The sequence below is a fragment of the Sylvia atricapilla genome, chromosome 5 (genome assembly GCF_009819655.1).
Source record: "Sylvia atricapilla isolate bSylAtr1 chromosome 5, bSylAtr1.pri, whole genome shotgun sequence".
In the NCBI taxonomy this organism is placed as follows: domain Eukaryota; kingdom Metazoa; phylum Chordata; class Aves; order Passeriformes; family Sylviidae; genus Sylvia; species Sylvia atricapilla.
In genome coordinates, this window is record NC_089144.1 from 68,996,389 (window position 1) to 69,024,014 (window position 27,626).

General features: G+C 47.1%; 1 protein-coding gene across 1 annotated transcript in view; it reads left to right on the forward strand.

Annotated features, from left to right (window-relative positions):
- The first annotated feature begins 7,222 nt into the window (after window positions 1–7,222).
- ABTB3 (ankyrin repeat and BTB domain containing 3) overlaps window positions 7,223–27,626 on the forward strand; it is a 167,999-nt gene continuing 147,595 nt past the window's right edge. The window contains exon 1 of the mRNA XM_066320002.1: window positions 7,223–8,234. Coding sequence (XP_066176099.1) covers window positions 7,277–8,234 — 958 coding nt within the window. The 5' untranslated portion in view covers window positions 7,223–7,276. The remainder of the gene's footprint in view (window positions 8,235–27,626) is intronic.

Here is a 27,626-nt window from a genome sequence, read left to right on the forward strand (position 1 = left end):
ATTGATCAGAGGAAAAGATTTCCCACAAATGTTTTATGATTTGCTCCCACCTTCACCATGTGTGAAAGCAGTAGTCTATAATAACTTTCCAATTTCTGAGAACAGCTACTCAGAAGCCACAGTGGATTCATAAGAAGTTTGTTCCCCTGTGGAGACTGCCTCCCTTGCAGGGTGAGTCTTCAGTTATCCTAAACCAATTATGACCTTGTGCAAGTGCATTTGCCAGAGCAGAGATCAGGCCTTCCCCTTCCCATCTTGCTGTGCCCTTAATTTCTGACTCACCAGGGAACCTGTGCTGGACCTCACTGCACCATGTCAAGGCCCCATGTGATGATGAAACACACCTCATGACAGAATTCAGAAATGTCACTTCTCGTCACCTAGTGTTCTCTACTGTTAATCTTTAAGAATTACTATTAATCTTAAAATTAAAAAAATATATATTTGCAGTATATGTTGCTACATATATCACTGCTGTTGAACTTGGTAGACTGTCACTTGATGTGACACCTCTGCAAGAAAAAGCATTCAAAGCAATATGAGTTTTTCTGGAGCTGGTTCTTACTTGACTTGAGGCGAGCTGTGGAGTTTTGGTTTTCTTCCAATTTATTTAAGAGCATTTCAGCAATACTTTTGGTCAGTCAAAGAATGAACTGAATGCTGTAATTTTTTTAAAAATGGAGCTTTGTTCAACTTCTGAAGGGAAATCAACCAAAAGAAGTTGTAAGCGACAAAGGGAAAGGGATTGACACTACATTATACTGCTCAGTTCTTTAAATTTTAGCTTATGCCAAAATCCCTAGGTTTTGTTTTCTTATTTTTAGGGGGATAAAAACAAACAAACTAAAAAACTGAATCTTAAAATGGCTTATTTTTTTATTTGCCTACAAATAGGAAGTTCTCACTTTATATCAGGGAATTACTAGTCTCTTATCTTAATCACGCTTTGCAATAGGGTAGGCCTGCAGCTCACTAATGCCTTCCTCAGTTATTGCAGAGGGAAGAGGGGGAAAAAAAATATCTTTGCCTCCTTATATAAGAAAAGAATGCTGTAGGGAACCTGTTTATAAAAGCCCCTTTTCCTGGAACTGGCCTGGAGGCTGATGGTGTGAGAGCTGTTCCCTGCTGAGATGGCTGGGGCAGCTCGTTCTGCTGCCCACCCACCCATGAGTGGATGTGGTACTGAACCCATGGGAGATGCTGGGAGCAGGACCTGAGCCATGGCAGTGTGCACAGTGAAGATGGGAGCTGAGGTGCTGAGGAGAGCTATGTGAATGGCAAAGTTTTTGTCTACCTGCAAAAGAACCCTTATAAAAAAAAATTAAATGGGAAAACGGAGAAAATCATTACCTGGGAGTTTCTGTCATCAAATAGTGCTGGCTGGGAATAAGACATCATGCTTTTTTTAATAGCAGAAATGTAAGTAAGCCTGAAGTGCTGGCAAGAAGCAGAAGTGTGAATGGATTTAAAGAGAACCTTCTCAGTCTTTTTCCTGCCGCTCTGTTTTAAAAGAAGCCCCCATGAGTGGGGACAATGGAGAGCATGGCTTATGTCTCTTTCCTTTCCTTTTGCACATGTGCCAGCAGGAAATGTCATGTTGTAGAACCTGTTCCTCCTAAAATTGCATGGACAACAGTGCCACGAGGAATAGTATTTGAAACTTACAAAATACTTATTTTCTTCTAAAATCAGAACTGACTTTTAAATTGCAAACAAGGACAAATAACCACAACCCCTTAGGGATTGTATTCAAATGCACTGCTTGACACACCATGGGCCTAGTGAGCACCAGAGCCACTCATCACCTCCTCACAGCATCAGGATGCAGCAAGCATGGTTACACTGTGGGGTTGAACCCCTGCAAACAGCCAGAAAGTCTGAGCACTCTGCACCTTGAGGAGATAATCTGTCATTCCTGAACTACCAAATAGGAAGAGGATTTCACTGGTGACAGAGAGAAGCAATTACTTAAAATGATAGAGTAACTGGAAACAGTTTTATGCTGGACATTCCCCCAAGGGAAGACTAAAGGGCTGGCTTACTTGACAGCCACTGCTGATCTCAAGCACATTTGTCACTTTAGATTTCACCTTTAAATTGTTTTCTCATGTACTCATATGTATATCCCTAATGCAGGTTTGTCATGGTTTGGATGGGGATGAAAATTCCCACTGGCTGAACAGTCTTTCCTTGTGTCTGCCCTCTGGGAAGCCTGCTATTCCTGTTTCTTTCAGTTCTGATCAAAACATAATATATGTGTATAATCTTACTACACATAAAGCATGCAAACACTGTCGTGCTTTTTGGAGTGGTGTAGTACAATGTGAGAAGAACCTATACCTGCTGGATGGGGGCTAACTTGTATTGTGCTTGGCTCTACATGCTTTTAATACTGCCTAAGAGTAAAAAACCCAGAGATGCTACTCCAGACCACTAAAAGGTTTGGTAGCATCTTTTTGTTCTTTCCATTCGTGGCAAGGTAAAGGTTCAGTCAGTGTTAGAAAGGCTGCTTCAAGCAGTAAAACTATTTGGACTTGGAAACAACATCCAGGGAAGTTCTAGAGACTTTGTCACGGATGGTTTGAAGAAAAGTTTTAAAACCTGTCAGGATTCATGTAGAGATTGCAGTTGATCCTGTCTTAGAACAAAGGACAGGATCCAGTATCTTGTAAAGACAGCAAATACTTCTATGTTGGCTGTGCAGAACCAAGGCGCACTTGTGAACTGGTGATAATGCCCTTGGCTGGTGTGGAAGTAAGTGTTTAAACCAAGGAACTGCCTTAGGAGCTATGGCCCTGTGTCTGCAGTGAAGTGTCTCCTCTGGCAAAGCCATCAAGGACAGATCCATAGAGTAACTGAGCGATTACAAAGTTCTCTGTCCTCTGGCATAACCTCCTCATTTCTGGCCAGCAGCTGTTGAGAAACTTTCTGAGATGAAGATTGGACATGCACGATTGTGTTTAATAGTTATCAGTGTCTGTAGCCTCCAGGAATCTGTCAGATCTCTTTCTGAAATCATTTGTGCTCTTGGCTTCCAAACTGTGCCATGGCCATGGGCCCCACAGCTTTGTTATACGAGGTGAGATTTGGTTTAGGCTGGCAGTTTCTCCGAGCATCCTCGGCTTGTGTCTTTTGAGAAATCCCATGTCATCTTTCCCTTCCATGTCAGGCACAAGTCTACACTTGTAACAAAACTATCTGTTACAAAACTCCACTGTCAGCACATGGGGGCACGGAGGCTGCAGGAAGAAAGTCTGGAAGGGTTTTGAGCTCAGTGGGAAGCTGGAGCTGCTGCTTTTGCACAGCAGAGGATACAGGCAGGTGGCTGCCCCTGGCTAAGCGACAGTCAGCTGAAATATAGGGGCAGCCCTATTCCTTAGTGCCTGCAGTGGGGAAGCTGATCAGCCGAATGTTGCTTCTCCGTGGGGCAATGGTTCCTGCTCAGTCCTAGCCAGGGGTCCTAATTCAGCTTGTTGCTGAAATCAGCAGGATGGAGCTAATCGGGGAAAAGCGGGGCGGTGTGGCATTTGCCTGCCACGTGTTCTTCCCTCCCACTCATGCTGGAGGCACCACCAGTGCTTCCCTTCCAGCTGGCAAGCCGGTGGCCTCATTGCGTCACTCATTCCCACTGCTTTTGGAGTTGGACGTGTTTGAGGAGCAACACCAGAGTCATCTCCCTGAGCCTGCTTGTCAAAACAGTTGGCAGCAGTCTCGCAGTGGTCCTGCAGGGACGGTGATACCTGATGCCAGAGCTCGGCTCCTTTGACGGGTTTGTTCTTTTCAGCAGATTTTACACATGCTGCAGCCCCAAAGGCTCCTCTGCCAGGGATGTGCATTTCACACCTGCTTTACTGTTACAGGCTTACAGCCTTGCTTTGTAAAGGAACTCCTGTTTTTTCTGTGATTAGAAACACTAGCACTCCGACTTCCCCAGCAATATAAGCGAGGCCCTCCTAAGGTTTTGCTGCTTGCTCGTAGCAGCTGGAGATAGCACTGGGAGATCCTGCGAATTCCGCTTTTGATCTGAGCTGTTACTGCAGTGCAGCACGCTGAATTTTGAATACAGAAATTACATGGAGTGGCCTGATCCTAGGTGAATTCCTGCTCTGTCTGGCAGCCTGTTTGCTGTCATGTTTTTCCCTACTGCTGTCAACAAGATGCCTTTTGCAGGCAGTCGGCTGGGTGGGGAAGGAAAGAATTGCAGCACTTGGTGCCCTCCCCATAAAAACGACAACTTTCCATTCGCTTAAATTCGCCCTAAGCACCTTTTTAAAACGTGGTTCAATTTCCCTCTTTCAGAGGTTTAGCTGGCACTTATCATCCTGGTGTGGTACTTAATCAGTCCCTGTCTGAATTCTCTGTAAGGATAATTGATGTTCCTGTCTCCAATAAGCTGAAAATCGCTCCCACCCAGCCTTTGACATATAAAGGGACTTTGTTTTCTGCAGTGGGTGTTCTTGTCTCGTAGGCAAATGACCCTGGCTGTGAGGCTTGCAGGATGGAGTGCAGCTGCAGACACTTGCCCTTCCTCCCAGGCCAGGAGAGGTGTGGCGCCCTTTCTGGATTAAAGCTAAGGACTGTCTCCAGAGCTCATTCCGTGCAGGCACTGTACATGTTGCAGGGGCGCGTTGTGCTCCAAACTGTTTGATCCTGTCTTTTCTGAGGGTGGCTAAAAGAATCCTGTCTGAGGAGCACTTTCCAAATAATGCTGAATCTCACTTTGGGATGCAGCAGCCAGCGTACCCACACCTGGGCAGGTGAAATTCTTTGGGTACCAAAAGATTACCAGAGATCCAGACTGGTCTGAACTTATTTGAACTTCGGCCCTTTCAATGGGAAGGTAATTAGTCGTCTGAACAAATGAGTCAGAAATTCTTACTACCACTTTCAACAGTTTAAACCGGCCTAGTGCTGCTGACATGACACGCCTTTGGTGTGCCCAAGTATTGCAACATCTTCTAAGCTGGTAGTGTGACTGGGAATCAAACTGCTGTGTGCAAGGTTGCAGCTACAAAATCTCCAGTGAGATCCAATATTTTGCTTTCTGAATTAAAAATGTAAACCCCCAACCTCTTTAGAAGTTGAAACTGTTTCTGAGTCAATGATAGAGATTCCCGAGTCTTCATGGTGCCAAAGACAACTGTCCACTTCTCATTTATCCTATTCATCTCAATGCGATGTTGTAGCCTAAAAATTATGCTGCACCTAAGGGGGATGTTGACCTCTGCAGCACCGTTTTTCACAAAGGTTGGTGAACAAAACACCCACTTCTCTTGTTCCATCCTCCCTGGATGCTCACCTCGTGTCTCCATGAAACCCTACAAACTAATTACCAGAAAATCTCCCAAACTTGAACTTTCCCCGAGTTTGACTTGCTCTTGTATGCTCAGTATGTGCAGTTGTGGCATTCTCTGAGAGCATAAGGACAGAGGTGAACCGAATAAGAAAAATAACTCTCCTGAGAGGTTTAGTCCTGGTGGTGCCTTCCTTCTCCTACCAGACGGAAAGGGGAATTTTGAACAACCACTGCACTGAGGTGGTGAAGACACCAGAGGGCTCTACTGCCAGATGAACTGCTGGATTGCTGCAAAATCCACGGGATTTTACTCTCGAGGTATGCTCTCATTTTTGGTGAGCCAGCCCCAAGGCAGGCTGTTGCCAGCAGCACAGGCCTCAGCATCTTATTTCATTTGTGACAGTGGCTTATGTTCAGGTTGCTCCTATTCTCAGCTCTTCTACATTTTACCAGGATATGGTGGTATTGGGGAAATCTGAGGAAACCCATTGTGCATACTGCATCTTGTGGAAGGGCCAAGATTATGCTGAGAAAGCAGGTTTTGAGAGCACTTGACTTCATTTGGAAAGCAACCCCCTCTTGCTGTTTTTGGTGGTGTCATGGCTCTCCCCAACCTGACGGACAAATGAGCCTACCTGTAGTTGTGTTCGTGCCTTTCCTCTAGGAAGCTGATGTTGAAGGAGTGCCAGGCTTTCTTGGATGGGGAAATCTCTTACATGACTTGCCTTGTCTGTCCAAGAATTTTGGCTGCCTCTGTTGGCATGATAGAGAAATGTGTTTGCTAGGCTTTTGTCCTTAAAGGGATAGAAATTTGCTGGTATTTCACGCTTAAAAGGATGTAAGATTTCTTCAAAACCAGAGCACACAACCGTACATTCTCAGTCTGTTGCCTGGGACATTAGTCAGGCAACGCCTAATAAAGCTAAAGCCTAGCAATGTAAGATTAAAATACATTAGTCGAGGATAAATTGTCTTGCACAAACCCCATCTTACTATGCATAGGAAATGTGCCCTAAGCCCAGTACAATTCTTACTTGTCAAAGCCTTCACGATACTTAATGGGTTAACATCAAGAATGTCAAAGGGGTTTATTGTACTTGTTTTAATTATTTGGAAATTGCTCTTCCTGACTCGAGTGATGGCTGAGATTCTTACGTGGCAGTTTCTGCTTGATTTCAAAACATCTTGTCTGTCTGATGAGATGTATGAGTGCCTGCGCTCCCTGTCATTTGTTGAGAGCACTATCAGGGAACTGATGTGTGAAAACCCAGGGCGGGCTGGAGCGGGACTCTCGTTCGTACCCCTGGGGAACGGCGCAGATGCACGTAGCAGAGCCGTGCTGTTCCCGCCGCGGGGACACGACGACACGGCTGGCCGCACTCTCGCGGCTGCCGGCAGGGCCAGGACGGCATTAACACACCTTGGCTTTGCAGTGCAGAAAGCCCCGGCCCTGGAGGGGCCGCCCGGGCTCAGGCGGCGGCCCAGGAGGGCTCCGCACACCGGCCGCCGCGCGGCTCCGGACGCGGCGCTGCCGGCGGCGCCCGACGGGCCGCGCCCCCTCCCGGCCCGCGCGGAGCGGCCCCACGGAGCGAGGGGAGGCGTGGCCGCCGCGGGCCGCCGTCCCATTGGCCGCCGGGCGCGCTGCTTTGCATGTCCCCGCCCCCTGGGCTCTTCATTGGCTGCGAGCCGGCGGCGCTTTGCATGGCCCCGCCCCCCGCGCCCGCTGGCCGGCGCTGCGCTGCGGAGCGGTGTCGGGCCGGCGGCGCGGCGCGGTGCAGTGCAGGAGCCGGAGCCGGAGGCGGAACCGGGCCGGCAGCGGGGCTCGGCCGGCGGCAGCACGGCGCAGGCAGCGCTGCCGCTTCGCTGCTGTCTGGCGGAGCGGACGGCGGGTCACGCCGCGCCCGCTCGCTGTTATCTCCACCCGCGTTCCCGTGATCCGCTCCCCGCCCGGGTCCCGCGGGTGCAGCATGAAGTGCGGCGATGGCCCGGAGAGGTAAGACGGCGGTGAGGACGCTGGAAGACCTGACGCTGGACTCCGGGTATGGTGGTGCGGCGGACTCGGTGCGCTCCTCCAACTTGTCGCTTTGCTGCTCGGATTCGCACCCCGCGTACCCCTATGGAGGAAGCTGCTGGCCGCACCTAACTGACTCCATGCACAGTCGGCACAACAGCTTCGACACCGTCAACACCGTCCTAGCGGAAGACTCCGAGGTGCTGGACTGCGCGGGGCAGCAGTGCTCCCGGCTCCTGCCCGACCTTGAGGAGGTCCCCTGGAGCCTGGAGGAGGTGGAGGCACTGCTGCTGCCGCCGCCGCCGCGCCGGGAGCCGCGGGCGCCGGGCGCCGCCAGTCCCGGGAGCCGGGATGCGGCGGCGCGGCTCTCGACGCTGGTGAGCCGGGCGCTGGTGCGCATCGCTCGGGAGGCGCAGCGACTGAGCCTCCGCTTCGCCAAGTGCACCAAGCACGAGGTGCGGAGCGCCATGGAGATCGTCCTGGGCTGGACGCTGGCGGCCCGCTGCACCGCAGCCGCCCTCGGCGCCCTCTCCCTCTACAACATGAGCAGCAGCGGCGGCGACCGCTTCAGCCGCGGCAAGTCGGCCCGCTGCGGACTGGCCTTCTCCGTGGGCAAGTTCTACCGCTGGATGGTGGACAGCCGCGTGGCCCTGCGCATCCACGAGCACGCCGCCATCTACCTCACCGCCGGCACCGAGAGCCTCTTCCGCGACATCCACGCGCGGGTGCTGGCCGGCCCCGCCGCCCCGCTCCCGCCGCCCGGCCGCCCCCCGGCCGCCGCCGCCGCCCCGGCCGAGAAGGAGAAGGAGGGCGGCGAGGCGCCCCGCTTCACCCTGGAGGCGCTGGAGCAGACGGTCAACAACGATCCCGAGCTCTGGGGCTTGCTGCAGCCCTACCAGCACCTCATCTGCGGAAAGAACGCCAGCGGTAAGCGCGGCCGCCGGGCGGCACCGGGCGCCGCCGACCACCTGTTGCGGCGGGCGGGCCCCGGTCCGTCCCCCCCGGGCGCTGGGCGGGCCGCCGCCGCACCTGCCGCCGGGGCCGGGGGCCGGGGAGGGCTGGAGGGGAGCTGCCGAGCATCGCTCTGCCCGAGCCGCCCGCCGCGGCGTGATGGGCTGGGTGTCGGCGAGGGCTGGCTGAGAGACACTGGTTCAGAGCTTCAGTTTTCCACAGGAAATGGCAGAAGCGCAGCTGAGCGCTTGGCAGGCGAGATCAAACTTTGTTACATATGCAGTGGTTTGGCCGGCGATTGCGTGGTTGGCGCTGAAATGCAGTCTTTCTGGACAGATTTCATTCATGTTGCTGCATGTTTACCCAGAGCTTGACACAAATGCAACACCGTGATGCATCAACTTCCTGGGCATTTTTCTCCCCTTCGTTTTTTTAGATGATGAATCTAATGTTTTTAGTAGAGTGCTATTCCAAAGTTGAATTATTCTTATTTCAGCTCCCTCTGTTTGCCAGGGAATGGAAAACTGAACGAGTCGTGCTTTGGGGAGGCAGAGTTAAAATAGGGTGTGTTTTTCCTACCTTCTCCTAAGCGTGCACAGACACATGCACTTTTATTAAGCTTATATTCAAAATACCTGTCAAGCCGAGATGCAAATATCTGGGGAGGGGGGTGTGGAAGAGGAAGGGAACTGGGAGAACAAGGGTAACTGGAAGCCTAGATCACGTCTCCAGATAAGCCTTGTTAAGTTGTTAGAGCCACAGAGGATGCATTACAGCTAATCGTCTATTGTCTTAAGGCACCTTCTATCCCATAAGAGACCCAAAGGAGGATGCCAAGTGGGAGTGAAAAAAAGGGGCAGATGCTCGCCTCTGCTGTAAATAGATGTTGCTTAGTTCTATTCCTCTGGTGGTTCTGCTCCAGCAGTGGATGTCCTCCCCAGAGGCTTCGCTGAACCACCCCTCAAAATGCATCTGCTCTCGGAGGCTCGTGTCGCAGGACCCTGGGGTGTTATTCCAGTGCTGGTGCAGGCAGGCATGGCTTCCCCAGGAGTGCCACCGTTGTTTTTTTCCTTGAGTCCTGCTACGGTGCCTGTAGGTTTCAGATGGCACTGTGCTGCGTGTCTGACATTGCAGCACTGGCTGTGCAGGCTCCTACTGAGCCTCTCATTTTGTTTTGCGGTTCTCTTTAACTCCCTCTTGTATCAGCTCAGTGGATTTAAATGAACTTCATTCTGACCCTCATTTATCTCCCTTCTAGGGACACAAACCAGTTTTCACCTCCATTTTATTGTAGTTTTAGCTGCTACAAATCTCCTTGGTAGCTCGGTCCTGAGTTGAGCAAATAGCGTTTTTCTAAGATGTTCGAATCAGACCCTAGCAAGTTGTCCATTTTGTTTTGCCTCTCTCCATATGTCTCTCTGCTTTCTATGCAAATGTCTGTAATGTTGTTTTGCTTTTTAGCATCTTATAATACATAGTTTGGCATCCTGTTAAATACATTTAGAGTTACAGGTGCAAGCAAGAGCCAGGCCTCCTTACAGTGAAAGCCATTTTTTTGCTGCTGTAAATACTTATTTAGATTTAATCCAAGGGTGCCTTGCCTGCTCTTAAGTACTTTCAAGGCAACTAAACCACGTGTTATAAACCATTAAACACATCAGTCTGTTTCCTCACCGGTGAGGTATATATCTGTTTATATAGTCCTCACCATTTTGATGTCTTGAGTGCTCCATGTTTGGTTGCAGATGTTTCCTTCTCAGGCACTTAAACCAGGTGGGGAAGTCTGATGTGAGAGATTATTTGACCGGCTTGAAACTGTTAGGGCAGTTTTGTGGCAGGCGGCTTGGACTGCTGGAAGCTACAGCTCTGTTTAGTGGCCTAACCACAAGTTCATCCTTCCTCTGTCCTCAGTGCTTGAAACACCATGATAGCACAACTTAGCAGGTAGCAGACTTCTCACATCTCTTTGCACCTCTCCAGGAGAAGAGACAGGTCTTGTACTCTTGAGGTTCAGTCAGTTGGGGTATCATTTCCCAGCTGGGTTGCACGTGAGTGCACAAAGCACTGGAATCAGTGGATTGCTCCATCAGGTGTGGACAAGAAGCAGTGGTGGGGTCCTTTCTGGAGGTACCATGGCCAGTGTGATTTGAGTGAAGGAAAGCAGTGCAAAAGCAGACTCTGTACCTTATCTGCAGGCAAGTTTCTGTGGGTAGATGGGCCTCTCTCTGAGAGGCAAATATCAAACCTTTAAAAAATTTCCAGGCTTAATTCAATGCCTTAAAGTTCATCCAGAGTGTGAAACAGGCAACCTGTGAAGATCATGGGATGCAGGTATATAAAGAACATGAGTTTGTGCCTAATGCAGTCCAAGATTGCTCTAATAGAGTTCTGAACACGAGTGTTGGGGGAGATGGTTGGAGGATCTGCAAGACACAAACCAGCCTTTCAGGGCTTCCCTGTAAGTTCTACAGAGTTTTTAGTGGTTTCAGCTGAGGTTTTCTGGGCTGATGTCATACTCGGTCATCTTGGAAGCTGCTGAAGAAGATCAGTATCACAAGATATCCTTCTCCTTCCTATAAATGATGGTCCCGTGTCTTCAGACAAAGATGTTTGAGCCAATTCATTCCATGGGCCCTTGAGCCTGCTGGGCTTCTTTTGGGTGTGTTTGGCCTGAGCTTGGGCAGCTGCCTCAATGGGAGCCCCTCTCTCCAACAGGAGCCTGTTCATTGCTCTTGCAGGGTTGAAAGCCTGTGGCTGATGGTAGTGGCAGTCCTTCACGTGTTGCAGGCAGCAGGCCACGTGTCCTTGATAAGCCCCTTGATAACCTCTCCTGTGGAACAGGGCAGGGATGACAAAGGCAAAGCAGGTGATGAGCCGCTGGAGTATGGCAACAACTGCTGGCATATTGACTGTGCTTATCTTTCTGATTACTGTATCAGAAAGAATAGACTTTAAAAGCACTCTGAAGTAGTAATTTCTACTCCCCTCCCTCCCAGAATTTTAACATCATGGCTGAATGAAAATTAAAAACTTTACGTTTGGGATTTCACTGACGCTTAAATGTTTCAATTATGAGCTCTGAACAGCACAGTGCACGTTTTACATCCTATAACAGTTTCATGGAGTGTTATTTCCCTTGGAACAGTGGGAGAAAAATACCGTGTGCTCAATGAAAGGCAGTAAAAGCTGGCACCTCTGTGGTTTAAGCAATATTATTTTACTTTCTTTATTGCTCATCAAACCCTTACTTTTTAGGCCAGATCTGAGAAATGCTTTAAGATGAATGGGAAGTTTCCCCAAGTCTTGGATCCAGTGCAAATCATTAGAGTAAATCTGTATGTTGTTTTAATGGGAGGGTTTGGATGGCAGGTCCAAGTAGCTCAAAGTCACCTACTTGGTATTATGGATTTCCTTTTTCACCAGGAGGAGGGATGCTATTTGACAACACTTGAATTAATACGAAGTTAAGAAAATAGGCTTTTCCTGTTTTAGAGGGAGGTCCTGAGTCCTTGGGGGTCTCCATGTCTTTGTGGGAGGGACACAGCTGGGGAGCTGGGGGATGACAGGATGGAGTTTTCTGTGGGGGGAGTCAGCATGCACAACTCTGCCTTATCTGTTTGTGTACAGCTTCTAGAAACAATGATTTGGAACCCAACTGCATCCCTGTGGTTTCTTTTTATTCTTGGTATTATTTAGAGAAGAAGATCAAACTGGTTAGAAACCCAGGATTAGGTGAGGTTTGGCTGACATGTGTCAGCTAACCTCAGTTTAACCTCAGCCTCTTCTCCTAATTCAGGTGAACTAGGGGGACTCCAAGCAAATGAGCAGTACCAATATATCAGCACAGCTTAACCAAACCAATAAATGCTTTTAAATTTTGAGACATAAGTATACATACATGTGTGCATACAGAGCTCATACCCTTCTTTTATTGATGAGCATACTGTTATCTGTTACTTCTCTGCTTTTTGCTCTAATTGAACAATTTAGGATGCCATTATGGCCTTGGGGGTAGTGTAAAAATCAATTTAAAACTTATTTCAGCTAAAATGATAGGGGAATATTTGGGCACCAAATGGAGTTTTATGCTATTTTCTTGGCCTTATTTTAAACTGTAATTTCAAGAATATCCTTCCCCTCCACCTCCCCATTATGTTTTCATTGTATTTTTTGCTGGTTAAAAAAAAAAAAAAAAAGGAATAGAGTTGAGGTTTCTTATCTGTGCCAGTGTGTTATATATAGAGGTCTTTGCTGTTTTGCTTTTCCCATCTCTTTCAGGGCACTTGAGTCCTGTGCCAAGAGGCTGATGTGAGTGGTGGTACAACAAATGACATGGTTTTTTGCTTGATTCTCTTACCTGACAACCTCCTAAGCAAACTTTCACACCCTCTTCAAACAAGTTGTGAATTTGTCCCCTCTCCATTCTGGTGAGGGAGAGGGGGAGAAGTCCCCAAAGGGCAGAAGATTTTGCCTGTTTGTGGTCACTGATGCTGGTGGGAGCTGGGATGGCAGTGGGGAAACTGTGCTTCTTCTCTGTAGTGGGGTGGGTTGCTTTGACACCTGGTGTTGGCAGGAGTGGGACACAAGGATAATCAGCCTGAAGACCTCTGTTGCCTTGGGAGGACACTTTGAGAATGGAGCAATGGTGGGACTGGGAAATGGAGACCCATCAGGAGGTTGAGGTTTGACTGACTGGGTGATGAAGGTTTGTTTCCCCTCTGGACATTTTGATTCATGTGACTTGTTTCAGTTACAAGTCTAACATAGAAAAACCCAAACAAAACCAACCCAGAAATGGTTATACTGGAAGCATCCAGGATGCTCATAAAGCTTATGTTTGCCAATATGATTATTCTTTTGTCATCTTGGAAAGTACTTTAATAGCATTTATAGCCTTGGCCATGCTAGAGAGTTTTCATGCTGCATCTACATGACTTAGTTTCTGATGTAAATGAGACTTTGGAATGATGATTGGGAAACGTGACTGTGTATACAAGGAGCATGTTAGGGGAATAACAATATAGTTTTAGCAATATATTGGGTTCCTGGCTTTTTTCCTGAGTGCTGACAGGCTTCATGTAGGTTTTTAGCCACCCTGTGAGCTGATGACATAAGATGCAGGTGAACATTAGGGACAACTTTGTACCTTTTCCTAATGCTACGGCAAATGCTCTCTCTTCTGCTGCTCGAAGTTAATAAAAATGAAAAAGACATCGCTCTTAGTGAGTTGGTGTTTCTGCAGTGGGTGTCATACCAAGCAGTTGTTAGCCACAAACCTTCCACGTTGTCCAGAGGAAATACCCAGTAGTGCAGTGGCTGGGAACATCTACAGCCTGAGCCCTTTCTCTCTTGTACTGGTTAGGGGTTGAGTTCTCCTGTCTCAGAAGTCAGAAAAAAAGTTTTATCGTCTTTCCCACACCTTTCCCCTAATGCAGGTGTGAAAGAAGAAAGCTCTGCTCAATGAGATGACACTAGAGGGGGAGGGAGCTGTTTTCTGTAGGACATGGATGTTGGGAGTTGAGTCCTCTGCCCAGAGTAATTTCCTCTGGCCAATGTTTAGTGCAGAAAGTGTGTGTGTGGGGGCACCTTTCAGGTGGCTTGCTGAAATTAGCAGCTTCCGTGCAAAATATTTCTCTTGCTGGTCCAGCAAAGGGTGTACAGGAAAAGCAAGCAGGGAATGGAGGAGGGAGTTCATCAACAGGCTGTGTTTTCTCACAGTGAGTGTGATGAGCAGCAGCACTGCCACCACTCGTGTCCCTGGGCGGGTTGGCATTCTGTGTACTGGTGGGGATTGAAGTGGGTGCTTGGTGGATCACATCAGTGCCTGTTCACTTTCCCAGTCTCCTCCCAGTTTGAAGATTCCTGCTGCTTCAGTCTCCCAGGCTGGGCTGTCATGTCCAGCTCTGGCAGTGGTGCCATCCTGCCAGCCCCTTTGCTCTGTGTGCAGGCTGTTTGCCCAGGATACAGGAGGCTTTAGCAAGGCATAAGAAGAAGTAGGGGCTATTTTCTTTTTTTTTTTTCTTCTCCTGGTTTACTTGCTGGTGTAAAGCAACATACTGCATGATCTCTGTATAAATCTGTGATTACAATTGTTATGTACCTGGTAAGTATTTTAAAGATTTCAAAAGACATAAAGTGAAAATTACCCCAGAGCTTATTAACCTCTGCTTACTTTGCCAGAAGTGTTCAGTTAGGCAGCCTGAAAAAAACACAGATGATGTGAAGGACTGTGCCAACCAAATGGTCACATGTGCTTGATTCTTGGTCTGCCCTTGCTTTCAGGGGTTTCCTACAATAAAGAGTTTCTATCAGTGGCCACATTTGTCTGGCAGTGGATAAGCTTCCCATTTTCCCAGAAGGTCACATCGTTATCCTGCTGTTAAACGATGTGAGGAGATATAATCTGATGTCTAGTCGCTCCTTTTGCTTTCCATAGGGCTGCATTTCTCTCTTGCAAAACCAGAAGAGTGGAGGGCACTGATCAGGCAAAATGAGTCAGTGAGAAGAGAGCTGTTGGCTCATTTTGACAGCAGGAGTGAGGGGCATGTTCCTGGGAGCAGCTGAAGAAGAAGAAGAAGAGGAAGAAGAAGCCACTTCTGGTGTGGATCAGTTGAACAGCATGGATGGGGCACAGGCATGCTGACACCTTGCTGAGGCTTGTCTCAGTTACTTTAGTTAATTTGACCTGATGTGCTGATGCTCTTGAATCATCACACTTCCTTACTCTGGCACTTTGTGGGTAAGGAGAAAGTTCTACAGCATTCCTTATGGGACATGACCATTTTCCTGGGCTCTGCTGAAGAGGTTCCTGGCCTCTTGATGGTATTTTATCCTCGATTCCTAGGCTGAGATCATAGTAAGCAGTACCCTTTCTTGATGTAATTGTTCCTGAAAACAACCCAAGCGGTTTTATAGTATGGTAAGAGAGTATCCAGTGGTAAATACGTGGACCAGCTTGGAGGCTGAAAAGGTGCTCAAGAGACTTGAAGTTTCCCACAGGGCTTCTCTTGGCTCATCACTAATAAGGAAAAGAAATTGTCTTTGATTTGGTTTAAACAGTGCTGGATTGATAATAAGGAATAGGACAAAAATTCCTGTACCAAGAGACCTCAGGACAGGTGATTGTGTGCCTGATGAATCGAGCTGGCAGAAGTGGATGAGGGAAGAAGGACTTGCTCACTCCAGTTGGTTCCAGGCCATTTAAAAGCACAGTGTTAGACCTGGTGTAAATCCCTGTGAGCAGTGGTGTGTGGCTGACTGATGTTTGTGCTCAGTGGGATGTTGATCCTGCTTGGTGGGAACTTGGCTGGTGGGATGCTTGGGCACTGGGCTCTTCCTGCCAGGTGCTTCAGGCAGTCATGGATATCGATAGTGGGATCTCCCAAAAGATACCTGGAAGCACGGGAGACAGGTAAAGCTCTTTCTGTGGTGGTTGAAGGCAGCTGAAAGCCAAAGTGCAGGCAGGGATCAGTGCTGCAGGATGTGTGGGAGGCAGTGGGATGCTCGCCAGGAGATGGGAGCACACAGAGGCGTTGCGGATGAGCCACGAGGGACTGGCAATACTTCTGGGTCAGCACATTCACAGCCTTACCTGGCTTTTCCAGAACTCTTCTGTGCACAGGCCTTGCTCATGTGAACAGCACATGGACTTCACACAGCCATTAAGGTCTTGGGAGCAGGCAAACAGGAACCCCCGAGAAGATTAGAGAAGAGGCCTCTTCAAGGACCGGATTTCTGTCGTCAAGTGCTTTGGAGTAGCACCTGGACCTGCAAGAGTCTGGAGACTTTAAAATTCATAAAACTACCCTGTTTTTAAATTGCACTGCTACGAAATATTGCTCCCAGGTGGGGGAAGTGAGCGGGGTTGGGGTTGTGGCAGAGGTGTGTTGAATGTCTTTGCATTTTTGAGGCAGGCAAATAATTGACGGAAACTTTGCATCCTGCAGTGTTTTGCAGTTTCTCTGGCCCTGTGGTAGTTTTGGATAAACACTGTTGGGCTGTAGTGCCTTTGCTTATGTGTTGTGTTTGGCTGTGATCGAGTTGCTACGGTCAGGGAAGGTTGGGTTTTTCTTGCAAAGAGCTTAAGCAAGTCGTGCAGGCTTCTCTCTGGGATGTTATCCAGCAGGGATTTGGAAAAATAGAGGTTGTAGTGCTGTGGGCCATATGTACTCCCCAGACTGCAGGTCCTTCACCCCAGATGAAGCATCTTCACTTCTCTGTCACCTCTCAGCAGTGAATGTGGCCGGCAGCAAGGCAAGCTGCCACTGGGGAGGTGGGCCAGATGCCTGGGGATGGATGCTGGACTCCCAGACCTTCAGTGGGAAGTGCTGCCAGCAGAAATGAGAGAGATTTCAGAGGTCAGAGTCATTTTGGCTACCCACTGAGATGCTTTTTTTGTGGAGAATGCTAGAAAGATTTTTTTTTTCTGTAATACAGGGGCACGTTTCTTTGCATGCCAGCATCCCACAGAAATTGGTTTCACTGTGTCATTCACTGTAAGTGTGAGTAGATTATTTTGCTCTGGGTTACCATACAGCAGAGACAACTGCTAGAGGCTAGGTCACCTCTGATGCTTCTATTTCCCTAGATGCTTATGAAATAATGGTCACAAAACTCAGTACTTGAGATCAAGTATCCCTGTGCTACTACTGTTATTGAATCTCTCTAGTGCATGTCTTGTGTGGGGTGCTGTCTGATACAAGCTCTTCCAAAGGTTATGCTAAACCCAATCCCGTAGTCCTTGTTTGGCAACATTCCCACTGATTTTGCTGATAAGGACAGCCTGTCAAACGCCAAGATAAGCTCTTGCATTTGGTACCAAATTAAAGAATTAAAAATTAAAGTAATTCCTGAGTCAAAGCTATAGGCTCACGTTTAGTTTTACTTAAGACAAGCTTTTCCAAAACTGAAGATGAATATCAGTAACTTACTGCAGACACTTACTCCTCATTTGAAAGGAATTTTTTTTTTTGCATTGTTTCATTGATTAATGGGTGTTCAGCTTAAAGATTGCACAGTGCAGCCTGTAAGGCCTTGTGCTACCTGGCTCTAGCCTATTTCCACTGGCCCACATAAGAAAAATTCTAAAAATAGCCCAGCAGTGTAGGTTTTCAAAAGTAAATTAGATTTTAAAAATAAGAGGTTCTGTGTAATTATCTGGCATGCTCTCAGCTAGGAGGAGTTTCAAAATACACAGTTCCTCTAACATGGAAAAAACCCCAAGCACAGCCATCCCTGAGTAGTTAGGAGCTGCTGTTGCTTTGCTGTTGTGCTTTACCTATTAACTAGTTTTTCATATAAAAATATGTATACCAGTGTGTATACCAGTGTGCTCACAAAAGAATTGCCTTCTGTTCCTGGGGAATGGAAACAGTTTTTGCAAGCTGGTGGAGTGCAGGGACAGACACCAGCAATGTGCAGACTCTTTTTAATGAAAAATACCTGATACCTGCCTGTGGGAATGCATATGATAACTCACTTCCATCTTAAAGAGCATGTTTGGTAGGAGATGGGTAAGACAAGGAGGAGTAGTTTGAAATATTTTACAGGTTTAAATGCAGGCATGACATAAACACCTATGTAATAATGCAAGGATGCTGAACTTAGGTAGCAGTGTTCTTGCAGTAGAATGCTGGGAACCAAGATAAGTTGGTGACGCTGTCTGTCTGACACACATCAGCAGTTAGACTGTGGTGGCTGAATGCTTCTAAAGCAAGATTAAATACAAGAGAAAAACACCCTAGCCAAAACTCATTCCTCCTTGAGTGTTCAGATACTCTGGCTGATCTTCAGGAAGGATATATGGGCTGTCACCTCTCCTCAGCACACAGAAACTGCCTATGCATGGGATAATTGGCAGGTTTTATAAGGAGACGTGTGGTGATGAGAGCCCTCAAACCACCAGAGCAGATGGAGATGCTGATGCCTGCCGACTCTGCCTCCTCTGACCAGGGATGCCATGGGGAGAAAAAGGCACGAGATGGAGCTTGAGGTTGTGGAGGAGTTACCAGATGGGTGGGAGACCATTGCCTTATCAGGGCTGGTGAGGTTCTAATTGCAGGCTGTGTGAGGTATGAGGCAGGAGCTGTGAGTCACAGAAGTGTTTTCTAAGGTTTGGGGCTGGATGCTGAGGTGTCAGCCACTATTGCAGGGGACTTCTTTCATTGAATGAGGAGCCAAGGCAAGGTTTTCCTTTGGATGGGACCCTCCCAGCCGCCTTTGTCAGCCTGATATTAGATGGCCCTGGTTTGCCCAACCCAGGGCCATGTTTTGAGACTCCCTGGAAGTTTACCTGAAACCAGGCTGCTGTCTGCTTAAGAGGTGCTTCTCATGCAAACAGTGCAAATACAACCCAACTGCAGAGCTGGCTGCTGAGCAGATTTAAACCTGTACCACTTTCTGCTTGTGCAATCCGTGTTGCATGCAGCTGATAGTGCTGGTAAGACATTTCTGTCCAGAGTGAGAGCATGAAGTGCAGACACTGGGGTCTTTAGGGTTGGGATTTACACATTTTCTGGTCTGAGTTGGGTGAGTTCCTGGGAAACATCCTTTTTTGGGGGCAAGGATAGCACTTAGAGGGAAGAGGTGTTAAGAAAATGAGGAGTTGTTAGCTTACTTCTCCCCTTGACTGTGACTTGACACATTGCATCATTGGGGTGAGTTCTGATCTTTCCTCCTTTAGAGGTTTGCAGTGCTGTTGGCATAGCACTGATAGGCAGAAAAAGTTGTTGATATGGTTTAAACCTGAATGTTGGCCATGGCATAAGGAAAAATGAGAACAATTTAACACCCCACATAAAACATCCTCTGAGCCAGGAGTAATTAGTTCAGTTTCATAGCCTGATTTCCAGAAAGAGAAAGAATAGAACAAACAGCAGAAAAGATAATGAAATTTGGAGGGGAGGCCCACAGGGACAGTGACAGTCAACCACAGTGGTGTTATTTGGTTCCAGAAAGAAGGCACCTGGGGATTCTGTGATTGCACCATGCAAGGGACTGAGTAGCAAAGTGGGAACTTGAGCAACTGCTGAATTTTTTGCAGGGAGCCAAGATGCAAGACTGAAAGAATAAATTTGAAGAGTCTGAAGAGCCCTCTCCTTTTCTCAGCACGGTGGGGGTTTGTGGAACTGTGTAATTTAAAAAGGAGTGGCTGGGAAACAATGTGCTGGGGTTATGCACATGGAGACTATTTCTAAAGATTATATGAATCCTTTATTAATAATTGCAGAGGAAGTGCTGGTTTGTGTTTTGGCCAAAGCTTTGCTTGGACAGGCATTGCACAAGATGTGATGGGTGTTGCTGCCCTTTGTGCTGGAGAGCCATTGGCTGCTGATGGGCACTGCAAACTGAGGCTGCTTCCTGCAGTAGCACACAAATAACCTCTATTGCTTTCAGTGGTCCTGTGAATGAGTGAGGGCCTCAGGACTGAATGTTCTACTGTCCTGAGCTCCTTTCATGATCACTTTCTCAGGTTTTCTTTTGCCATTTTGCCCCAACAGGGGCAACTCTTCCTCCCCTGAGTTTCATGTGTGCTCTCTTCATTAGGAGTGGTGACCTTCTGGATACTGCTCCTTTTCTTTTCCCTTAAGTTCAGAGAAGTTCAGTATTTACATAAGCAGCTTGCTTGCTATTTTACTGCTTTCTGGCGTAATCTCTCTCGAATGCCTTTCTGAAAATAGTCTGTCCAAGTAAAAATATGAGGTAAAAATATTCACTGTGGAAGCAGAGTATTTAGAAATAGCTGTAATTTTGAGTTGTGTCAAATAGAAACCCAAGCCTTTGCAGTTGATTAGGGACAGGTGTTTTAACTTCTGCAGCTGCTTTTTTGGAATTTTTGACCTACTGAAAAAAAAAAAACCCCAATACAACCCTCACTAAATTTGGTATCAGGGTTATAGCACTGTGAGCTTGGTGTAAAGCAGAAAGAAGGATGCAGAGCACCACTTCATTACACTGGATTGTTGCATCAATAATATAGTAATGTAATTTCTCAGAGGGAAAATAATGGGATCTAATGATTTGACCAGTGTGTTTACTGATACTGTGGCACAATTAACTGTGGCTTTCTTTCAATTAAATGCTGCAAGCAATTTCTGTTGAAAGTGGATGCAGGGCATTTGAGCTCAGCTTCATCCATCCAGGGACTTTGACCCCACTCTTTTGGCATTATCCACAGGAAAATAAAAAATGTGTCTCACGATGGGAATGGGTTTCCCTGTTCATCATGTAGTGGTGTGCCAGAGGCTGCTGCTCTGCTTTCTTATTCCATGTTTTGTGACAACTGTGGGGACTGACCTGGGGGAAAAGTGCCATGGAGGGCCTGTGGACTTCAAGGCTTTGCCTGCATGTGTTTCCCCATGGGATTGGGGATAACAGGAGTGAGGTCTAGGTGGAGGTCTTCCATTTTTCTGGCATCTCTGGATTTGTCTGAGAGGCTGGTAGTGCTTGGCTGAGTGCTGTACACTCAGGGAAAGGTTTGATCTCACTGAGGAAAGCAGCTGGTGGCCCCTTTTGTGGTATCCAGGCATGGTGTGCAGAGGAGATCCTGGGGAGGTAGGGTGAGCTGCTCAGACAGCGAGTAGTCTCCATATTTTATTCAATTGTGGCCAAAGCCCAGGGGTGGAGAGTGGCTACATGTTTGGGTTGGGTTGATAGATGCTGTTTCTATCTTTTTGTCATTCAGCACATTCCTATGTTGCTTCTCCAGTGCTAGATGAAAGTTCACCTTGCTGCCCGCCTTCCCTGCCATGGGGGAAAATGATGTAGTCTCTCCTAAATCTCTGGTTTCCGTAACATTTGGAGTTGTTCGTGGCCATCCTATATGCTATAGTCGTTGTCCAGAAGGGCTGGAAATCTGCTCCTGAGCTGGAAGGTTGCTGGGGGATGGTGGAGGAGCTGGCAGGCATGTGCCACCACATAAAACTCATTTTCTTAGAAACGAGCTACAAACGCAACTTCCCATTTTGCAGTGATTTTGATACGTGGGTCTGCGTGTGCTCATTTGTATTTCTTGTGAACTCCCTGAACACTTGTGTCACGTACAGAAGCTTACAGGAACTGCAGCTCTGGCTCTTGGGTGGGTTATAGGCATCACCAAGGATCCTGGTGCCTTTGGCAGGCAAAGCTCTGGCTGATTTTGTATTGATGGATCCCAAGATATTTTCCAGCTTTTTTTGTTATGTGCTACAGGTGGGAAGAGGGATAGGGTACAGAGGCAATACATTTCCCAAAGTACTTTATAATGTACTTTTGTTCCCCACTTTGAAACGGAATAGAATGTTTGTGAAGAGATTTTAAGTGACCATTTTCCGCTGGAAGATTTATTTGGTGATATGAAATGAAATAATTCTTCAGTCTCATCTTTTAATTTCCTATAAAAGAGCCAAAATGATACATTTAATCATTTTCTAACCACACACTTTCAAAACTGTGTTTATCTGATCTTTTTACCGGGGAGAATAATTGCCTTATACAAAACAAAGTATTTTTCTGGTAGTGGGTTACTTGCTTTTAAATATGTATGTAGCAGCTTTTCTTTAAAAAAGCCTGTGCCAGGGAGAGGTCATACTTCAGGTCATACAAGTGACAGTGAGCATTTAAAAAATGGGGACACCACAAGTAGCAGAGAGAAACAGTTGTGAGTATCTGTGTGATGTGAGCTTGGGACTGAGACTAACTGGGAAGATTTCCCATTTATTTACCTGAGAAGAGGATTTCAGCCTTTCACGTGGATTTGCAGGAATTTTGCTGGTAGCACTTTGTGTTTAATAAACACTTGGCTCTACCTGCAGGTGCTATGTACAAACAGACATTTAGTACTCTGTAGACTACCTGTAGATATAAGTCCCCTAGGGAATGGCAAACTAATGGTGATGGTGAAGCTTCCTCCCTGGGAACAAGGGGGAGCTTCTTATGTGCTTGGGTCATGGGCCAGGCTTATTTTTTCTTGGATTTGCTATGTGAATTTGGTGTCAGCTTTCTTCCAAAGAGTACAAAATCATAATTTATTTTATTTATAGAGCTGTGTGATTTATACCCTGAGATATGTCTCAGTGGTTTCAAATTACAGAGAAGGATGGAAATACTGGCTGATTTTTCCCTTACCCTGTCTGTAGACTTTTTAACAGCAGGTCCAAGGCTAAAACTCCACAAAAGCACAATATAGTTTCATGGCCTCAAGTATTACATTAAACCTTCCTGAAATTTCTGCTTCTGATATCTGGTGGTGTGCTACAATGATCTTTCCTATCATTAGTGTGAGGGAAAGTGTCTTCAGTTTCATTTAGGTAAGTACATTATCAGGCAGATCTACTGGTTGAAGAGTGGGAAAGATCCACTGAAGTCAATGTAACTGTGTTTAAAAAAAAAAAAAAAAAAAAATAGAACTCATCCACCGAACGAGTCTGTGACCTGGTATCAGCTTGAGTTATTGAGAGCTGACCTAGATATATGTACTTGTGTTAATCACTGTGTTTTACTGTGATTCCTGTTTCTGAAGTGTGCTTGTTGGAGAAAACCATCTTACATTTGAACTTCAGTACTGTACTTCCCTCAATTTTCAGTGATACCAGTCTTTGTGTCTGAAGCACTGCTGTTAAAGGGAGCTGCTGATGGAAGCTGTTGATGTCGGCTGTCTATAACATTCGAAGTGAGTGGCTGGTGGGGACATGAGTACAGCATGTCACTGCTTTGGCGTGCCACCCATTTTTAAGGGCAGCTTAAGGATATCCAGATATAGCAAATACTCCACAGTCTGTTTCCATCAGGTTGCCCAATGCTTTCTCCCAGTGAACGCAAGTGGTTTTCCGACAGGAGCCATTTGAGGCAGTCCTGCTGCCTCAGGGTGCTGGATAAGCTGTCAGCTAGTGCCAAATTTGCCTGTGTTTTACATGTGTAAATGTAGTGTTGGGAAACATCACCTCCCTCGAGCCTGTACCAACCAGCCTCATCCTTGTGCAGCTATTTCAGTCTGGGGATGTTGAGGCTTGCTGTCACCTCAGTGCTCACGCAGGAGTGCCAGTGGCAAGTGCAGCTGTAACTACCTGAGGAGAGAGTGTGATGCCTCTCATTTTGGTGCAGCAAGAGCTGCCTAACGGTGGGAGTTTTCATCCTGACTCTTGGGAAGCTGGGAAGGATGTAAAGTAGGGGTAGGTGCTGCCTTTGCGTATGGAAATGGTACATCTCCTGACATGCCCAAGCTGGCTCACTGCCCTGCGTGAGCCCTGGGCTCTGCCAGCTGGAAACCATGCAGGATTATTGGGGGTTAAGGTCTCTGTGCTCCCCTTGTTCTTAGCTGTGAGTCTGGGATGCCAATGGGCTGGTAAGGAGATGCTCTGTTGGTGTCTAGCTCTCTGTCTCTGTGAGCAGGATGCTTGGCTTTCATCTTTTCAAAGATGGTATCATGGAAGCGTAGTAGAAACCAAAAGCTTAAGTGCTTTGACTTCTTGATCTCCATTACGGAGCCAGACCACTCCTTTCAGCTCTGTGTGCTGTGTGGACAGTCAGTTCTGAAGCCTAGTTGCTTTCAAACACCTGGGGCCAAGAGGAGGGTCTTTGGGAGCTTCTCTGCTCAGGAGTGACCTTTACTGCCAGCACCGTGTCCCCCAGCTCAGCACAATTTCACAATTTTTCACAATTTTAGAAATTGTGAAAAAGCGTTGCTCTTTCTAAGCAGTGCTGGGAGGTTGGCACCATCCCATGGGAGGTTCACAGGAGGTCTCTGAACTGTGGATGTTTTCCACGACTGTAGCTGGGCCTCTGTGCAGCAACTGGTCACATTCAGAAACTCTGCACCTTTTTATGGCAGCAGAGGGAACCAGAAGGCTTAACAAGTCCTGTTGGCTCCTCCAGAGAAGGAAGGAGGGATTTATGGTCTTTCGATAAAAGTAATAAAAGGCCAGATACGTTTTCTGACTTGTGTGAAGCGAATGCCTAAACTTGGAGGAAACTGAGGGCAGATTTATGCATCGTGTGTTGTCCTGCATGCATGAGAGTGATTCCTTGAGAAAAAGTAAGAGTTAAAGGAAGTGGCAAAGAAGGGTGGATCCCTCCAGGAATAGCAATTACCATACTGTGGGAACACGGGACACTGCTCCTTCTGTTCTTGCATATGTACTCTGAGCCTTGAAAGACATCTGGAATCTGAACAACATTTCAGGCCAAGACATCTGTCCAGAAAATACATGGACAAGGGGAATAACATTGCTTTCCTGAGATGATGCCATTTGAGTGTCAGGATCAATATTTGAAGCCACACAGACAGGCAAGCTCTTCCCTTGCAATGTGTCATTATTCCTCTCTGGAAAGTGCATGTGCCTTGATGAAGGGTATGTGTGTTTGCATTGCAAGGATCTGAATTTGACTGAAATTTAAATGTCCACATTTGTGTTTGATTGCTTACTGTCTGCTAGCCAGCAGCACTGTGGAAATTAAGAGATCTGTTTGACCAACTAAATTGAATTTCAGTTTTGGTTGCTCAGGAACACTGCTGTAAGTGGCTTTCATACTGACTCAGCACCCACCCCCCCAAAAAAAATGTGGGTAGCAGATGTCTTAGATCACCTCTTCAGTGGGGCCAGCTGTTGATGTGCCTCAAAGGAAAATACGCAGTTGTTCACTGAATGGGTTTGGCAAATGATACTGTGCTGCCTGCCTTTGAAAACCTGGCTCAGCATCCGCCTCCATGGTTTATTTGCAAGGTGTTGATGGTACCTGAGGCAGTGTTGCTCCACCCCCTTACAGGGTGTGAGCTGTTGCAGAGTCAGGCCTGTAGCAAGTTCACTTGTCAGCAAGCAGTGAGGATGTACTGTGAATTTGGAATAGTTTTGTTCTTGCAGTATTTTGGTGACATGCCTGTAATTGCTTCTTTAGTTGTTGTAGATGTTGGGTTTGTGATCTGTAACAAAAGACAAGGGAAGCAGGCAGGAATGAGTAATGTTCCTGTGACAAAAGCAGTGGCTGAATTCCTACATGTGGAGTGTGTTCTAGAGACTTCTTCCAGTCCTTCCCTTCTGGGAAGGGACTGTCACCCTGCACCAAATGAACTCCATGGGAATTATTTTCCCTCTCTGTCTTGCTCTTCCTCGAGTAGTGGCTGCATCTTGAGTCAGATAATCCCATGTTTCTGGACAGGATGGTGCTGGGCTGGCTACAAGTCTGCAGCTGCAGTTCAAGCAGGTGATATGACATTAGGTGCTGCCCTCTGCCACATTCACTCCTCCCTTTCCTCATCCATAAGTCAGGGCTAGGTTGAATTCGAGACTGAAACATAGAATGGGGGGGTAAACCCCTTCCACCCCTATGTATAATTGTGAGAAACAACTGCTCAGTTTAAAATAGCAGAAAGTTTATTAAACCTTAACAAACACAACAAAGGAGTGAATAAAGAGAAAGGATGACGCGCTGGGAGTCAGTGACCCGGCAGCCACCATCTCATCTACAAAGTGGCTGCTGCACCTTTGGTTCCCCTTGGGGCTGTGTCAGACAGCCCTGGCCCGTCCCAGAGTCTGTCACCTAAATCTTCTTTGCTGTCCATTGTTGGAGGCTGCTTTCTTGCAGCTTCATTGGAGGTCAGGTGTGGTCATGCCTCCTTGGCAACTGTACAGGGAGGGGAAGGGGACTACATAACTGTACATCAATAAAACTTCCCTTCACATACAGAGAATGTTCTTCCCTTAACTGCAAGAGCCAACCATTGCGTTACCTGTCTATAAGATCATGTACCTAGGGAGCAGTGTACCTGCTGCGTGGCTCTCCTCCCACTCCTGTAAGGGTGCCTTGAAGGAAGGATCAGCTTTGCATGGTGCCCAGGAAGGTTGCAGCAGATCCATTCGGTGTTTGAGAGCTTCAACAGTTTTCGAGGCCGACTGCTTATTTTTACCCATGTATGTGCTTGCTGCAGGAAAATAAAAAAGGTTTGTTTCTGAAAGGCACCCGTTTCTATAGGTGAATTTTCTTCCCAGCAGCTTGCTCTTGCTTCAAAGTGCAAACAGTGGAGGCAAGAGCAGTGTCAAAAAGCTATCAGTGGGTGCAGAGAACGTGTCAGAGTGCTTCCTGCTGCACTTGGCAGTAACAGGAGCTGCTGCACATTTGACTAGAAGCGAGAGGGGCAGCTCTCCCAATGCTCCTGTGGCCATGTCCCTTCTGCAGACACTCTACAAGGCACTCTGTGACATGGCCTTTTGCCTCTATCACTGCTGTGCACCTTCCTACTGAAGTCCAAGGCAGCTCTCCCAGTGTCTCCCAGGGAGCAGCCTCTCCACAAGGTTTCTGCTTCACTTCTAATTTTGGATTGTGTGGTTTCATTTAAAATCCACAGGCCATGGAAAGTAGAGGGGCTGATTTGGGATTTTTCCCTGAGGCGTAACATCCAGCCTGGATGTTCCTTGACTGTCACTGTGACGCATCCTTCAAAAAAAAATTCCCTAAACTGAAACTTCTTGTTGTGTTGGGAAGTCTGACCTTATGCCTGTTTCACCAAACAGGAGGTCGCTGGAGTGACAGTGTCATGTACCATGCGTGGTGCAGCATGTTACTAATTATTGTCCATTGTCCATTCCATACATTCTGCCTTGCATTTGTTACTAATTAAGAACTACTGTACTGCTGGTGGTCTCTTGTGTTCCCTGTGTATCATCCATAGGATAAACATCTGCCAGAAGGTGATGTTTTTCCCAAGGAAGATCTGAGCAGCCGTTTCCCCCAACCTCCCTGCAATTCCCCCAAAGTTTCAGACTTTCCTGGCTTCAATGTGGAATGCCTACAGGCATAATGTGAAGAGTTACAGGCAGCCAGTGTTGCTGTGGATCATGACCTATTGCAAAGGAAAGTTGGGAATGCCAGGCGCTGCAGTCCTATCTTATGGAGAATTAAAAGAGGTTTTGAAAATAGAAAGCAGGTGTGGGTTTAAATGGCGAATTCTTCAATGTGACCTGTAAAGTGCTGTAAGAATGGAGTTGCCCCTTTAAAAATGTGCAAACAGCAACAGGAAAAGGGAGCATTTAGCCATGTACTTAATTTCTTTCTTTAAACCTCTGAAGCTGCCAGAAGCAGCAGCAGTGGGCTGTCCCCACTGTGCTGTGGTGTCCCGAGATGCCCTGATGTCCCTGGTACCCTGCTGGGTGATTGATCTACCCCATACAGGTCTTGTGTGGTGGTGATAGTGTATTATGAGGTGGCACAGCTTACCATGGGCTATGATAATGCTATTTCATATCCTTTTGAGATAATAGATATGGAAATGTTTTTAGAAATTGTGAAAAAGCGTTGCTCTTTCTAAGCAGAATTTTTCCGTCCTTTCCAAATCCATCCTTTTTCCAGCGCATGGAGAGGTGAACTTAGTGAAGATAATTGCTGTAGCCATATGGGCCT